The following is a 15,148-nucleotide window of genomic DNA, read 5'->3' as shown; positions in this document are numbered from 1 at the left end:
TTTTTTCTTTTAATACAGGGTTAGAGTGATCAGATACATTGAACAGTTTTCATTTTATAAACAGATCCACATCTCCTCAGGTAAGTTTACTAAGCAATTACAATTGAGCAATAATGTTCAGTCCACAAAGAAAACTCTCCTTTTGCCATTACTGGTGGACCCAGGTCTGCATTCCTTCTGCACCTAGAACTCCCACCAGTTTCCAGGCTTGTTTGAGGAAGCACAAGGAACCTTTGTATTTCCTAAGATGGCTGTAAAAAGTATCTCTGGTATACTAGAAACCAACCTGCTTGTCACTTACACAGAAGGTCCGAAGTATATATACACCATATATATAGCTTCACAGATTCATTTTCAGTAAGGATTCTTAAAACTTCTTGCACTCAGAGTAAGAGCTGGATTTCTAGTTGCTTAAAAAGCTTATAAATAATAAAAAGTCTGATTTTTCATTTCTAACCCATGAAAATTAAATCAGTATCACAATAGTGCATTGATGCCAGGGCCTTACAAAAAAAATTTATAGCGTTGAAGCCATGCCATTTTGACTAAATGAGTTTATTCATTCCAAGCACATTACCAACAGGTTTAGTATTAAAGGTGAGGAAGGGGAAGGGAAATCAAAGGATGTCTTTTAAAATACTGAATGCTGTTTACTTTAGCCGAGTCATAAAGCAAAAATATTTTCTAAAAAGAGCTTCTTAAGAGTTGGTGGGCACTAAGCTGACCAAATATGAACCACCAGCTTTCCCATTCAGTTCTTTCTAATTTCTGTAGCTTTCCCTGTCAAAACAACAATTTGCTCAAAGAGACCTTCACACCCCCTTTCTTGGTGCTGTGACGGACACCTCATACTTCTCTTTCTTTTCTGTGTTAAATAAAGCAACTTGAAAGAAGGACAAGAATTTTAGGAATCTTTTGAGGTTTCTCTAAATGGAATGGATTCTGTTGTCTTAAAAAGAAGTCACCGCTGCAGGATTCACTCTTATATGAATACACAGTGAATTTTTCTCTACATTTCTTTACAAATGGATATTTTTATGAAAAGACAGTTGAAGAATACTGGATTCAATTTAACAGGATTTATAAGGGCAAAAATTCATATTTTACCCTAGTCAACCCTTGCAGCATTTTCATTTAGTCATATTGTTTGCCCGCTACAGTATACTATTTTATTATTTCTCAGTATTTTCCCTCACCTATTTTCAAAAGTTAGCCATTACATCCTACTTTATCTTTGAACTACTTTAAATAAGATTAGAATACATAAAAGATGATTCAGAAATATCTCCCTTGTACTCCATTAGGGAAATTAGGTCAAATTCTACTCCCTCTATAGTCAGTGGAAATACTTTGACTCCAGTAACAGAGCAAGCCCTAAATACACAGCTCCCCAAGCAAATGAACTTGTAGAGAATACAGTATTCCAAGTACTAAATTCTCTTCAAAGTACTTCTACAAATGCGAGAAGACTGTAGTATTACTTCTGAAGTATCCCTTATAAAGAATGCTAGAGGAAAAGGTTTTTAATAGGGCTTTTTCATTTTTAATTTAGTTACCAAACAGCTAAAAACTAATTACTGTGCTAAATGTTGCTGAAAATATTTCACAAAGTACCTGATAACTTTTCTTTTTCTTTTTTTTTTTTTTTCTTTCTCCCTGGACTGCCTGGGTTTAGATTTTTATTCAACTTTACACAATATGTTGGACACCAATGAAGAGATAATCTACATAAATCTTGCTTACTAAAGAAAATTCTACTGTAGTTGCGTGAAAAGCAGCATAAAACTCTACCATGTCTTTGCGTACAGATTTTTTTTTTTTCTAGAATAGATTTAGTTTTGACTTAGCGACGAGGAGTCGGACCTTTGCAGCTCGGCGAAGTTAACTCGCCCTCAGTGCAACCCCAGCGGGGTCCGTGGGGCTGCCGCGAGGCTGAGCCGTGACCCCGGCCGGTCCCTGTCAGCAGCTGGGGCCAGCAGGGGGCAGAAGCCCTGACGGCTCTGACACCGCCAAGGTTGTCCCCAGGTATAATGGGCTTGAATGGAAACCCTCATCGCCTTACTGCGCTCCCCCCGCGGCGCCCGTTGATTGAGAGAGCAGAGGTTCAGACGGAGAAATACCTCGTTACGACAATAAACGCGCAAGAATTCGACCTTTCTTGGCGGCGGTGAGTTAAACCCCTTCGTGAATGTCAGACATGCCGAAAAATAAAAGCCTCAACCTCACACCCAGCTACACCAGAGCGGCCCCGAGCAGGTCTGCTTCTCCCGTCTCGCCCCCTTTTTCCTTTACAAAGGAAAAAGAAGCGAGGGGAGCACGGGGCAGACCCGAGCAGGGAGCCTCCATGCCCGGCTCTCCCTGTCCTCGCCCCTCAGGGGAGGGGGCTCCTTGTCGCTGCTCTGCAGCCGCTTGGGGAACTTCAGCAGCACAAGGGCTCTGGGGTCACCAAGACTGAAAACCTCACGCTCTACAGCGCTGACGGGAGATCACCGCATCCACGCATTTCTCTCGCTCCCCATCCTGCCGGCGCATCCCGGCCCGCAGCTCTCGGGGCCGTGCCCCCCGCCCTGCCCGGGCACCGCGGCGGCTGGCGGCCCTTCCTTACCTCCTCTGACCTCTGCAGCCCCGAGGAGGGCGGCGAAGGCGACGAGCACGGTCACCGCCGAGTCCCAGGGCCACCTTTTCGTTTTCCATCGCGTGGACCATCTCTGCACCTCCATGCTGGGCGCCCGCAAGCGTGAGTTAAACCCGGGCGCCTTCGGCTCGCAGCAGCTCCGTGCTACCCCAGTATTCCCGGAGAGGACGTCTCCTATGGAGCCATGCGCGACGCACCACCAGGGATTCCCTCTCTCTCTCTGCCTGTCTCTGCCCCTCTCTCTCTGCCTCGCGGGCCGCTCCGCCCCGTCCTCCCCGACAGCCCTGCCTTCAGACCGGCGGGAGGCGAGGGGCTTTAATCAAAACGCGGAGAGCGCCGCATCCCCCTAAAGGCAGCATCCCGGCGGAGGGCTGGGCGAGCGGCTGGCGGGGCCACCCCCGCCTCACGACTGACAGCCCGCCCGCCGCCCGCAGCCCAATGGCGGCGCTGCCACGGCCACCCGCAGCACCGCCCCGCCGCCACCGCCACCACACCGCCCGCGGAGAGCGGCCCCGGCGGGGGTCTCGGGGGCTGAGCCCGGGGGATGCCGCCGGGCTGTCCCGGCACGGTCCCGAGCACCGCCGCCCCCCCAGCGCCCCCGCCCCGGGCATGCGCAGAGCCGTCGGGGGCGACGCCGCGGGCATGAGGAGAGGGGCAGGCGGCGGGGGGGAGCGGGCCCTGAGGGGAGAGAGCGGGCGGGGAGCCCTGACTGGGACACCTGTGGTCACGTTTTGGGAGAAGCGCATCTCAAAACTGTAAAACTGGCCTGCCTTGAGGTCTTTCTACGCTACAGTAGAAAAGCATAGTAGTTACTCCTTACAGTAACTAATAAACAGATGGTTTAACCACAAAGTGTTACTGTTATACGTCAAGTTAAACATCATAAGTGTATTACCATTTCCTACAGTATCTATTGTTTTACTGTGCTGTAATCACACCCAGCTCTTTCTGTCCTTGATTTTCTAACAGTTAGCATTGTCATTAGGTTTACAAACAAGGAGACCAAGGTGTAAGGCATGGTTACACCCAAGCTCCCTTCAATGTTAATTGGGTGCAGCTCTGTGAAGAGATACCCCAGGTTGTAGCACTTAGTGTAGTTAGCCACAGTGCAGTGGTGAAGCATCAAAATACTACATCTACACCACTTGTAGAAAACTTACTCCTTCAGAATTAGTCCAACAGTCATCTGCCTTAAACTCTAACCACATACAACTCCCCAAAAGTCAGGAATTAATTACTGTACTAATAGTACAAATAGTACTATGAACTGTTACCCTACCTGTGTTGTCCTAAGTGGTTTACTAGATGCTTCCTAAAACACAAAAAGTTAATTCCTTTGGTGCCACCTTCTCAACGTCAGTAGGTAGTCCAAAAGGCAGTTTATTCTTTTCACTTAATACTTTGTTACTGAAAAAATCTCATATGCTGTAAAGTTTCAAGTTTTCTCTTGATGTTTATAAATCAGACATCTTTCTGTCACCAGCCTTCTTGCCACATCCAGTCTCATCACATGTTGCCTGTGACACTTTTTTTTGAACCTTGCTACAATGGCTACAATGTGGTCCTGTGTCAGTCCCAAGCAGAACAACCCGGACTAAATGCTGACCATTTAGAATTCCATCTTAAAACTTTAGATCTGTGCTAGGCATTAGAAGGAAAATGTATTAATCCAGGTCAGGTAGAATGCTTACATTAATATACGGTTCTGCAGAATTCTGTATTAATTCTACACTAATGCTAGTACCAGAACCACATTTTCTAGTGATAGTTCAGTTATTTCTGAATGTCAGCATATCAAACCACATAGATTTGTAATAAATTACTATCACATTCATTGGATGCAAGACAAGTTACACGCAGTTTAGGTGCTTGAAGATCCTCATCTTGTGGCACATCAAATTCAGTATTTAAGGACTACTGATTTTCATTTAACTTTTGTTTGTTTGTTTGTTTGTTTTTGTTTGTTTTTTTTAGGTATTGTTTGTAATCTTTTTAATTGCCACAAAGGTGTCCCAGAGTGAAGTAATTACAGTCTAGGTGGAGTGAAATTATATCAAAGATTAGATATGTTTCAAGGTGTAGATAAACATTATGAGAGCCATAAAATTATTTGTAAAGATTTTTGATAGAAAATTTAAGCCCTTAAATGTAATTTCAGGAGAAATATGCTCTTTCTTGAATCTGAAAGAGATTAAAACATGAAAATGTTTTCAAAGAAAAACTGAAGAGAATAATACTATTTTTCAAATCAACTATGATCCATAGTGGTTTGTTTTTTTCATTAGCTTTCTTGTTCCCCATTATTCTTCAAGACAGTTTTAGTGAAAAGAAAGACTAAGCACTGTGACATTCATTATCTTCTGTCCCTGACACATCAGTGTTGGCAGATTAGTCCATGTTTAAATATTAGGAATTGCTCTCTTGTATGTACACAGATGGGTCATTGTTGTATTTTGGGGCAGAGAGGGGGAGGGTTTTGAAACTATGGAGAAGGAAATGCTTGTTGGCCCAATATAGCTTGCAAGAAACTCAGGGGGCAGCACTTTCACCTTCCTCAGACTATGCACCATAATGAAATATAACTGTATAATGTTCTTTTGCTCTCTTGTAATCATAATGTGTTTTTCCTAGCACATTTCTTGACATCAGCAAAAGTAGAGACATCTCTCAGTATATGAAGTTATTCCCATTTCACTGGGAATAACTAATGCACTGGAAAGAACAGGATGCTTTTCTTGTTGCTTTCCATGTATCTCAGGGACACTTACGTGGCTTAAAGTACTGTGTTTCTAGCTTCACACAGATGTTGACACCTTCTCAAACCCAAACTTTCTCTAATAGTGTTCACTGCACACAAAATAATTTTGCAAAATAAGTGCTTGTCAAAAAGGTCACCACTCACTGCATTCTCCCTGACTTCAATTCTTTAGAGTAGATTCAATTCTTTTGGGTAGACGAATCAGGCGTCCTTGCCTGATTTCTGATGCAGATTTCTGTTTTCTAGGAGTTTTCTGTTGCGCAATAGTACTGGGGGAAAAAAGTGAATTACACTGCTTCAGTGAAGTGGACTCCTGTAGAAAGATCTCTCTTTTTTAAAGGAGAGGAATGAAAATAGGAGATTAGTAGAATAACCTCTGCTAGGTGAAATGTTAACAGGCTTCTTTTTGTCATTTTTCAAGGGAGAGAAGTATATGCATGCATGCAGACAGAATAAACAACAGCATTTATTTCCATGATTCTATCTTCAAGAAGTGTAATAGACCATTTACTATTACCAGTAATAGCTTACAGCTTCACCGGACTCCCCCACTTCCGTTGCCTAAGATTTTGAAGGACAAACTCAAGGCCTTCTCTGTTCCTCACCCAACTCTTTGGGCTAGGGAATGGCTCGGTGTCCATTGATTCTTTCATTTAGATGCCCAAGAGCTAGGGAAGACCTATTATATGTATTAAAAGAAACTGAGAAAAAATAGTATTGTTTACTACACATTACCTCAGGTACCCAAAGTCTATAGCAACATTAGCATTACTAATTTATTATTATTATTTTTTTTTCTAATTAGAATGCAAAGAAGCCTTTTCAGTTAACACAGGCAAAGCTAGCCTGGCTGGATACAGCAACATTGCATGCTCTGCATTGTTAACATATTCTGACTGGATTTTATACCCTTACACAGCTCCAAAGGTAGGAGAATGATGTGGCTGCAAGTTGGACGCATATTTGTTGCTATATGTATATTGATGATAGAATTTGTACAGTTTCTGGTAAAAAAAAAAATCTTAGATTTTTAACTGAGTGTGTAGTAATTGGAGTTCCACCAGAAACACCAACATGAGAGATTAAAGCCTGTTGGCTCATGTAAGAAATAAAGCTAGTGTTTAGGTTAGCATTAGGAATTAAAGGCTCAAACAACATGAGAACAGTTTGAAACAAAAGCTTTCCTAATGTGAGACGGGGACTGTCATTGGTAAGAGCCTAAACATTCACCTCTATTTTGCTGCAGGGTTTATCCCCTTTTTAATATGGTTAATATTGAGAGTTTAAAAATTTAACCTATAAAAACTGCATTCTGTTCCTCAGCATCATGAAGATAATAAGTCTGGATAAAAGCAAGACGATAACTTACACTATTTTTCACTTTAGGTGAGATCCCTTGTACATAAATAAATATAATCCTTCTTCCAGAACTTCTGTCAGAAACAAGGGTTACTTTTTGTGTTTAAGTTTTCTATTATAACGGAGGCTCAAGTCCTCACCTAGAAAGCCAGGAAAATTAAACTGATCTGGTGGAAACTGCTTCTCCTCTGGTAGCTGCTGTCTCTTTGCTCCCAGTAGGCATCACTGCTTTTCCATTGTCTGCTCATATGTTCCCCTCCCTTTCTACTTCTTGTCTCACTTTCTGCCTCGAGAGCCCCTTTCGAGTTTTCTGGGAGGGAAGACAAAGGCATGTGAGGCTTTTCTTCAGTTTTGGGATTCAACTGCCAGGTTTCATAAAGTTAGGCTTAGGATAGGGTTAAGTCAGGGTTTGAAATGCGAAGTGTCAAGGTATTAATTTATTGCGAGATTCTGCAGTCCTCCAGAGATAAAATTATGGCAAGCGATGACTGAATCTAAAGTTTTATTTTACTTTTTTTTCCTGTAATGATTAGGTTCTAGCTATTAATTAAGTTATGAAAGACATAAATCCCTACTGGATCCTCCATGCTTCTTCCCTGCCAACCAACCACACGCCCTTCCTCACTTAGAGAGGAGTTTAGGGTTAGGATTAAGGAACCTAAAGAGTCATCAACCCTGACTGGTAGTGGATTCTGCTGAAACTCAGACCTAAGAGCTACAGGACAGATAGAATCCAAAACCTATGTTTTGCTGTCAAGAATGATACCCTGGTAATAAATAATGTTAAAATAGGAGAGAGTTTGGAAACAAAAGCACCAAGAACTGTAATGTGGACCTTAGAGTCCATGAAGAAGCTTAAAGAGACCTGAATCAGAAAAGCCATTGCTCCTTACAGTTCTATAGTATAGCGATTAACACAGATCTCTACGTAATTTGTGTATGAGAGGTTTATATATGGGGTTTGGTCAAGGTCTTGGAAATTCTATTTATTTTTATTTACTTATTTTTTTGATTTCAGATTTTGCAGATTATACAAAGATTGCTGGGTTTGATAGAAACCAATACCTGATGATGTCTCTCCTTGTAGGCATTCATATTAATATTAGCAATAAGGAAAGAGCAAAAATTTGGCATAGGGTTAGAGCTGAGGAGTTTGAAGTCTTAAGAATTTAAGATTGTTCCTGGACCCTGCTGAACCTTGGAGATGGTACTTGTGTTAATCTGGATAGAAACATGTGCTTTGAGCTGCATCAGTCCAATGGGAACTAGTACACTACATGTTTAAGAGGTAGGTATGACAGAGTTAGAGTGAATTCTTTAGCAAAGAACTCTGACCTTTCTGAAATTCCCCCCAAATTTAAGAGTATGACCAGTGTTAGTGGAAGCCACTAATATTATGGGGTTTACTCCCTTATGTGCTAGTTAATACAACTTACAGTTAGTGTTCAAGTAATTGTGTTGCAATTTGAGAATTGTAACTGTCCTAAATCTTGAGTAATGCTCAACTGTGCCAGGCAGCCAGAGATGAGTATCAGGGAGGTATTTATAGAATCTGATGTACTGTTTTACAATATCCTGTAGAAATTGGTGTCCCTCTTAAAAAGAAAACTACTAGTAGAAATGAGTTTAATGCTGACACTCACATCCTGCATTACCACAGTTTTCACTTACATTTGGAACCTGTGGGAAACAAGGAGATAAGAAAGAAGAAATAATTGTCAGAAGCCACTGCCTTATACCAGTCATCAGAAAACAATGCCTTAGTCTCCTGTAGGCTAAGAATAATCTAGTGTTAGGCAGAGGGTTTAGGTCTTAGCAAAATAAATCATAAAGAGGTAAATTCATTTCTCATAAATGTATAAGTCTTGGCAGCAAGCTTTCTGCTAGTGTAGTTAGCAGCCAAAGCCTTTCGTCGTTTTCTTCCTCTAGAGAAAATAATATTTCTACACCAGATGTAGAAATAAGCTTAGGGTCTATATTCTGTTTTACAGTTGGAATTCATTGTCTAGGACTGAACAAGGCTTTTGTTACACTTGAGGTTAGTTGTTTTAATATAGTGTGTCTGCATCCCTGAGTAATGTTCTATTCTACAGGGTCCCTTGCAGATTAGCATAAAAACAGTATAAATGAAAGGTAGAGACAGAATTTATCTTATATTATATCAGTAGGTTCATATATACAAATTACAAATTAGTGTCAGACTCTGTAAAGGCTACAGAGGTGAGAACTGGGCAGAATATAGAATATACATGTATTAAGCAAGAGTTAGGAATGGACTACAGGAATTAGAGATAGGATTAATGTTTGGGAATCTCTATTATACAATTTAGTAAATAAAACGGGCCAGGGACTCTTCTGTGGCCCTGACATGGCTGGTCTTCTGGATAGGGTTGAGATTAGGTTTACTATCTAGAATTCAGTTTATTGCTAGTCTCTGGTAGGTTCTTAGGGTAGGAAAGAGACTAGTGGTGCTACAGATGCTATTTGTCCTCTTTTAGTAGTGATTTACAGTCTTCCACATTATGATTTGGGAAGTGTTGAGGCCCCCATTCATCGTCAGTTTATACAGAGAAAAGTTAGGAAGGTTGCTGGCAACCAGGGAAGAGGTTTAGAGGACTCGATAATGTAATTCATAGGCAACACAATTGATTGGTTCTAGCCATATCAAGTGGACTGGTACCATCAAGAACCAATATCTTATTTTCAGTTTACTATCTCTTTCATCTGCTAAACTTAGAAATGGTTGCAAAAAAAAAAAGAAATTCAGGAGGCTGGGTTATTGCAGGGAAACATGAAGCAGCTTGTTGCTGTTGGTGTCCCATGCCTTTTTTTTTTTTTTTTTTTTTTTTCTTCCGGGACTGTATCTGTATTTAGCTACCTGGGTATACTGAAGGTAAGGATAAGACTGTCTTTAAGATTAGGGTAGAAAAATAATATTTTTGAGACCTACTTATGAAAGCTTGTGGGAATAGGAAGTTTGATGACATTATCCTGAGCTAATTTTCTTTTCGATAACCACATGTATGTATATAAAATTAGGGGTTAGTGATGCAGTTAAGATATATTGTTTGGAAAATCAAATGTTGAGCATGCTGGATTACTGTTGGGTTCTGCACAGCCCATTTTTATAAGAAAGGTATAATGCTTTCATGGGTCATAATCTTAGTTCAGATATTGCATAAGTGTTGCCAAAGATGCGACACCTAAAGTTATAAATCAGGGCAGTCTATACTGCAGTGAAAGTAAGGGTTAGAATTGGGGTTATGTTTTGTGCTTAAGGCAATAAAAATTCAAATGTCTTGCTGTTTCCAGACTGCATGGCTAGCTACTGTTACGAGGGTGCAGTATTGCTAAATATGATGCAGTATTGCTAACCCAGCTTGGCAATTTGGGTAAAGTTTTGGGGGGTTATTTAAGCCAAACTCTCTTCCCTTTTAAGGCTCCCCTACTGATACTCTGTAGCACAGCACAGTATGATTAATATAGCAGCCCACCATTCCTTTTTTTTTTTTTTTTTTTTTAATTCACATGGATTTCTTCTGGGTATCTATGCAGGTCACAACCTTTTGTAATCACAATTATACTTCATTCAAGAGAAAAAAAATGTATTCAATAAGTGTAATGTATAATATGTCTTCTAAAACATGACTTATTAAGGATGCCAGAGTTTTCCTTGTTCAAGACAACTGCAAACGCAACTTCCACATTTGATATTGGGATTATCTTCTCAGTTTCTGTCGAGTTTTTATATACACACCAGTAATGGCCCCTGTCAACATTTTGACTACTGTTTCTAAATTTGTGCAACACCCCGTTGAAAATTACCTTTAATTAGAAGTCTTTCATGGTTTTGCAACGCAACACTTGCCTCAAATATTTGCCTTTAATTGTTAGAATCTAAATGGTCCTTTTTCTTTTCTTTTCTTTTCTTTTCTTTTCTTTTCTTTTCTTTTCTTTTCTTTTCTTTTCTTTTCTTTTCTTTTCTTTTCTTTTCTTTTCTTTTCTTTTCTTTTCTTTTCTTTTCTTTTCTTTTCTTTTCTTTTCTTTTCTTTTCTTTTCTTTTCTTTTCTTTTCTTTTCTTTTCTTTTCTTTTCTTTTACAGTTTATCAAAGACTTGATTTTGATGCAGACCAGTTGAACCAGATACATGGGCTGAGGGAACTAATAGGACTGTTTGGAGAAGCTCACTTTATTTGTCAACTGTGTATCTGACTATCAGACAAAGTCTTACTGATCAGTTTTGCTTTGATCAGATTTGTTCTTGAAGCAGTGGGCCAGCATCTACATACCACATCCCATTTTTAATTATGACTTGTAGCAAATCAAGAACACAGATGTTTACGTAAAAAAGGCCTCTTACAGGCCCTATTCTACATTGTTCTATGGCATTGTTTTGTTTTGGGGGAGTACTGGCAGCCTATCTGATACACAAGGAGGCAGTGCAGGCACAGACTAATGGGCTACATGTGTCACACACTTGTAACACGTTTATTAGTTTCAGGCAATGCTATTGCCCTCACAGTTCCTTTGAACTGGGGGGAATTAAAGACAGTGAGAGGACTAAGAAGGTGAATAGCTAAGAGCAAACTGAATTATGTCTGTCCTGACAGTCCTGTACTTCCACTTCCGATGCATAGACATCTCTCAACTGACTCACTTGTTGAAGTACTTTGAAGTAGAATAAAAGTTGATCCTCTTCTATAAGAAAGAGCACTGAGAACACTGAGATAACATTTCAGGGAGGCTATCTGCGTCAGGCCTTCTGCCTTCTGCCCTGCCTCATGCCTGCCCTTTCATTTACCCAAGTTCTAGAAGATCAGGATGATAAACTCAATTTGCATATAAGTAAATAAAAATAAAAAATACATTAGTACATTATTGTTCAATAAATATTTAAGTGCCATTATATTAAACTCATTTGCTTCCAAAATAATGTGTCCTGTGAAAGGACTTGCTGGGATTGCATTGACAACCGGTTCGGAACACAATGGTGCTGCCAGACTTTCTCATTACTGACCTTGGCTCATAACAAAGGTTTAAAATGGCCATTTTAATAGCACTAGCTGATGATAACTGAATCACATGCATTATCATGCTGTGTAATTACTCTTTGTTAAAGACGCAATTCTATCTCATAGAAAAAAATAGAAATCCCTTTGACAAAAGTAGTTGAGTTATGTGTATTTTCTTTAAAATTAAGATATGGCAAAGCTTTTAATTTGATTTGGTCCCTTTTAATTTTTTAAGATTTGAAAAATCTGTTTAGGGCTGTCCAGGCCATTTTGAAATGTGAGGCAGCCTTCAGTACATAAGCCCAATCAAAATCTTTGGGACTAGTCCCAGGAGACCAGTGGGCTGTACATATTAACAGCAGTTCCCAGAAGGCATCAAGTAGTTCATGTGACAGGGAATAATGAAACAAGGATTGCACAAAAACTGCCAAATTGCTTTGAGCTTCCTGTTCATGGGCATGGATTTCTGCAGAGCACATAATTCTCTTAAAGGCAGTGTATTGACATTTTGTTTGTGCATTTCTATGGATGTTGAAAAGGCAAATCTCTTGGAAATATTATTTTAATCCACAATAAATAAGCATTTGTATTTGTTTGTTTGTTTGTTTGTTTTTAATAAATAAGCAGTTTTCAGAATACATGTACGCCCCTTTCTTACATTGCTTAATGTAATTAAATGTGAATACTTGCTTCTGAAGTTAGGATAACCAGAGAATATAGCTGCTCTGTGAGAATCACAAAAGGGTAAGTAAATGCAGGACCAGCAGAACATCTGTACATACTTTGTCCTATTTGATGATATCTTGAAATTTTGACTCACATTTTTTCTGCTTAATGTTTGTTATAGTCAATGATCAATAAGTTGATTGCTACTTCATTCAGTCTTAATGGTATTCATTTCCCCTTAACACTTTACAAACACATCAAAGAAGTGCTCATGTACTTCATTAAGCCTGCCACAGTCTGTAATAATCTCAAGAGCCCATATTTTGATTTATTTTTTTTTTCCCCCAGAAAGTGATTATTTTTCTAGACAATAGCATGAAAATTATTAACTTTATCAGGAAAACATCAAGTTTTTCTTTTAATACATATCTTCAAAGCAGCAGTGGGTGTCCAGGCCCTGCTGTCTGCCAGGCACATTGCCCAAACTATAAAATAATTAGATTCATTTGTAGCTGGTCTGGACTGAAACAAAAAGTAATGAGGTCTACTAGCATGGTGGTAGCTGAGGAAGATGAAAACAGTACTGTAAAAACATATATTCTTAGAAACAAAATGTAAAACTGCAGGTTAAAATCTAGCTTAATTTATTGTTATTAATTTCATGAGATACTATAAAATATGCAATAAAAAGATAGGGATATGAATGTTCACATTTGGATTCTCAGTTAAAGGAATACAAATTCATTACATTGTTTTTTTTCCACTTCTATATTGTTTTATGTGATTCTGACACTTGAGATTGAAGTACTAGGCCACTGATTCCTAAATTATCATAGTAATTAATACATTCTATATTAAATAATAATCTGCACTAGACGCTACAGAGTTCAGAGTGAAATAATTTGGATATTTAATTTGTTCTGGTAATTTTCACATAGCTTATGAGAATGTAAATATTTTGCTTATTTATATACTGAACGTTAAATAGGTATAATGAAAAAAATTATAACTCTCTATATAGTTCCTTAAGATTAGGTTGTTAATGTTTAAAAGGTAAACACAACTCAGAAAAAAAAAAAAATCTGAGCATTCCAAAGCAATGGTACTGTCAGATGACTATAAAACAAGTTGCAAAATTTCTAAAATACAGTCAGCAAAATAATGAGAGCTGAAATGTACCTATTTCTTTGTCAGACATCAAAACCAGAGATCACTGCTCTGTAACAGGTGCAGTATTAACATAGGTTCCAAATATCCAGAGAAATCCAGATTCAGATATGCTTTTGGCATCTACAGGGTATGTCTACAGATTCTGAAGTGTAAGAGTCAACGTTTATTGTGCCTTATGTTAACGATTAATCTGCTAAATCCAGATTGATTCCAACTGATGACTCTAGAAATTTTCCAGAATATATTATGTGGTTTAGTCTTCTAATTCTCTACCAGATTACAATCAGATTTGAGAGTGAGATTGAGAAACTGAGAGAAAATTTATGTACTTGAGTCCAAATATTGATTATTTGGCTATCTTGCTAAGTAGCCAATAATTGCTTTGACTCCTTCAGTTCTCCTAAAGTTAGACCTTAAGGATCATCATATTTGCAGACACTGGTCTTTTGAACATTGTTCTGTATTATGCCAAGAGGATTTTATATGTCTGTTTTTATTTTCAGATATATAAAAAGCTCAAAATTCATTCCAGATGATGTATAGCAAACTTGTCTGTTACTTTCCCGTAGGTAAGAACATCCAACCTGTCTTCACCATAAATACTATTTCTATCCTTTATTTATTCCCACATCTGCAAGCCAGCTATGGCTCTGATCCTTCTAGTATTTGGGTAGGTGCTGAATATTTAAATATGTAAGTATATCCATCTACTTTATTGGGGTGTATGGGTGTATATATGTCTCTCTATCTCCCCCAGGGCTAGGTCCAACTACTGCAAGGTAGCTAGACATTTTTAAAATCACTGCATGTAAGCATATATATATACATATACATATATATACATATACATATATATTTTTTAATGGAAAGTAGAATCTCTATATATGTGTTGGGTATCTATAAGACACCTAAGACACAGGTTAAACGTAATCGTGTTTAACTATTATTATTTTAGCTTAACTTTTAACTATTATTAACTACTATTACTTTGAATTGGAGGAGAGTTGAAGTGAAGAAAAAAATAAAAATAAATACAAAAAAAAAATAAAAAAAATAAAAAAGGAAAAAAAGGATGATTAGATGCCTTTAGAAAATCTTCCATTTGACCCCAGATTATGGGTACTAAATCTGGTACTAAAAAATCTTGAAACACCTACAGGAAGATATGAGCAAGAAAGGCTTATCTGCAAAGCTGTGTTTGGGAGAGAAGAACTGCTAAATAAAATTGAACATTCAGTCTCCACCACTCAGCAATGCCTACACTGCTAAGACCCAGGGAAAGAAATTGATGAAATATCGATGCTAAAATCTAGTAGAACAATCGCAGGTAGTATCTGAGAAAAACTTCAGTCCTTCAGTTTTAACTTTTTGAATAACTTAAATTCCCACAAACCCACAGCACATTGTACCTAATTGAATATGTTCTAATAGGATCAGAATCACCTACATTTTATGATATTGACACAAATTTCTTCAAGAATACAAGACAGTATAAATATTGACTTTATTGGACTCATGACAGATATTAGAGTTCTGAATTTGGCCTGT

The 15,148-nt window shown here is 38.6% G+C and overlaps 1 protein-coding gene across 8 annotated transcripts in view; it reads right to left on the bottom strand.

Moving 5' to 3' along the window:
- The window catches only part of COL11A1 (collagen type XI alpha 1 chain), a 142,868-nt gene extending 139,854 nt beyond the window's left edge, over nucleotides 1–3,014 (bottom strand). For 6 of the 8 annotated variants that reach the window (XM_068691307.1, XM_068691305.1, XM_068691309.1 and 3 more), the window contains exon 1: nucleotides 2,606–3,014. In XM_068691307.1, the coding sequence (XP_068547408.1) occupies nucleotides 2,606–2,720 (115 nt within the window). In that variant the 5' untranslated portion in view covers nucleotides 2,721–3,014. The remainder of the gene's footprint in view (nucleotides 1–2,605) is intronic. The other 2 variants (XM_068691311.1, XM_068691312.1) reach the window with 1 other exon arrangement.
- Nucleotides 3,015–15,148: the final 12,134 nt, after the last annotated feature.

Source organism: Anas acuta, chromosome 8 (genome assembly GCF_963932015.1).
Source record: "Anas acuta chromosome 8, bAnaAcu1.1, whole genome shotgun sequence".
In the NCBI taxonomy this organism is placed as follows: domain Eukaryota; kingdom Metazoa; phylum Chordata; class Aves; order Anseriformes; family Anatidae; genus Anas; species Anas acuta.
Note: the sequence above shows the minus strand (reverse complement) of the source record. Positions and strands in the feature narration are given on the sequence as shown.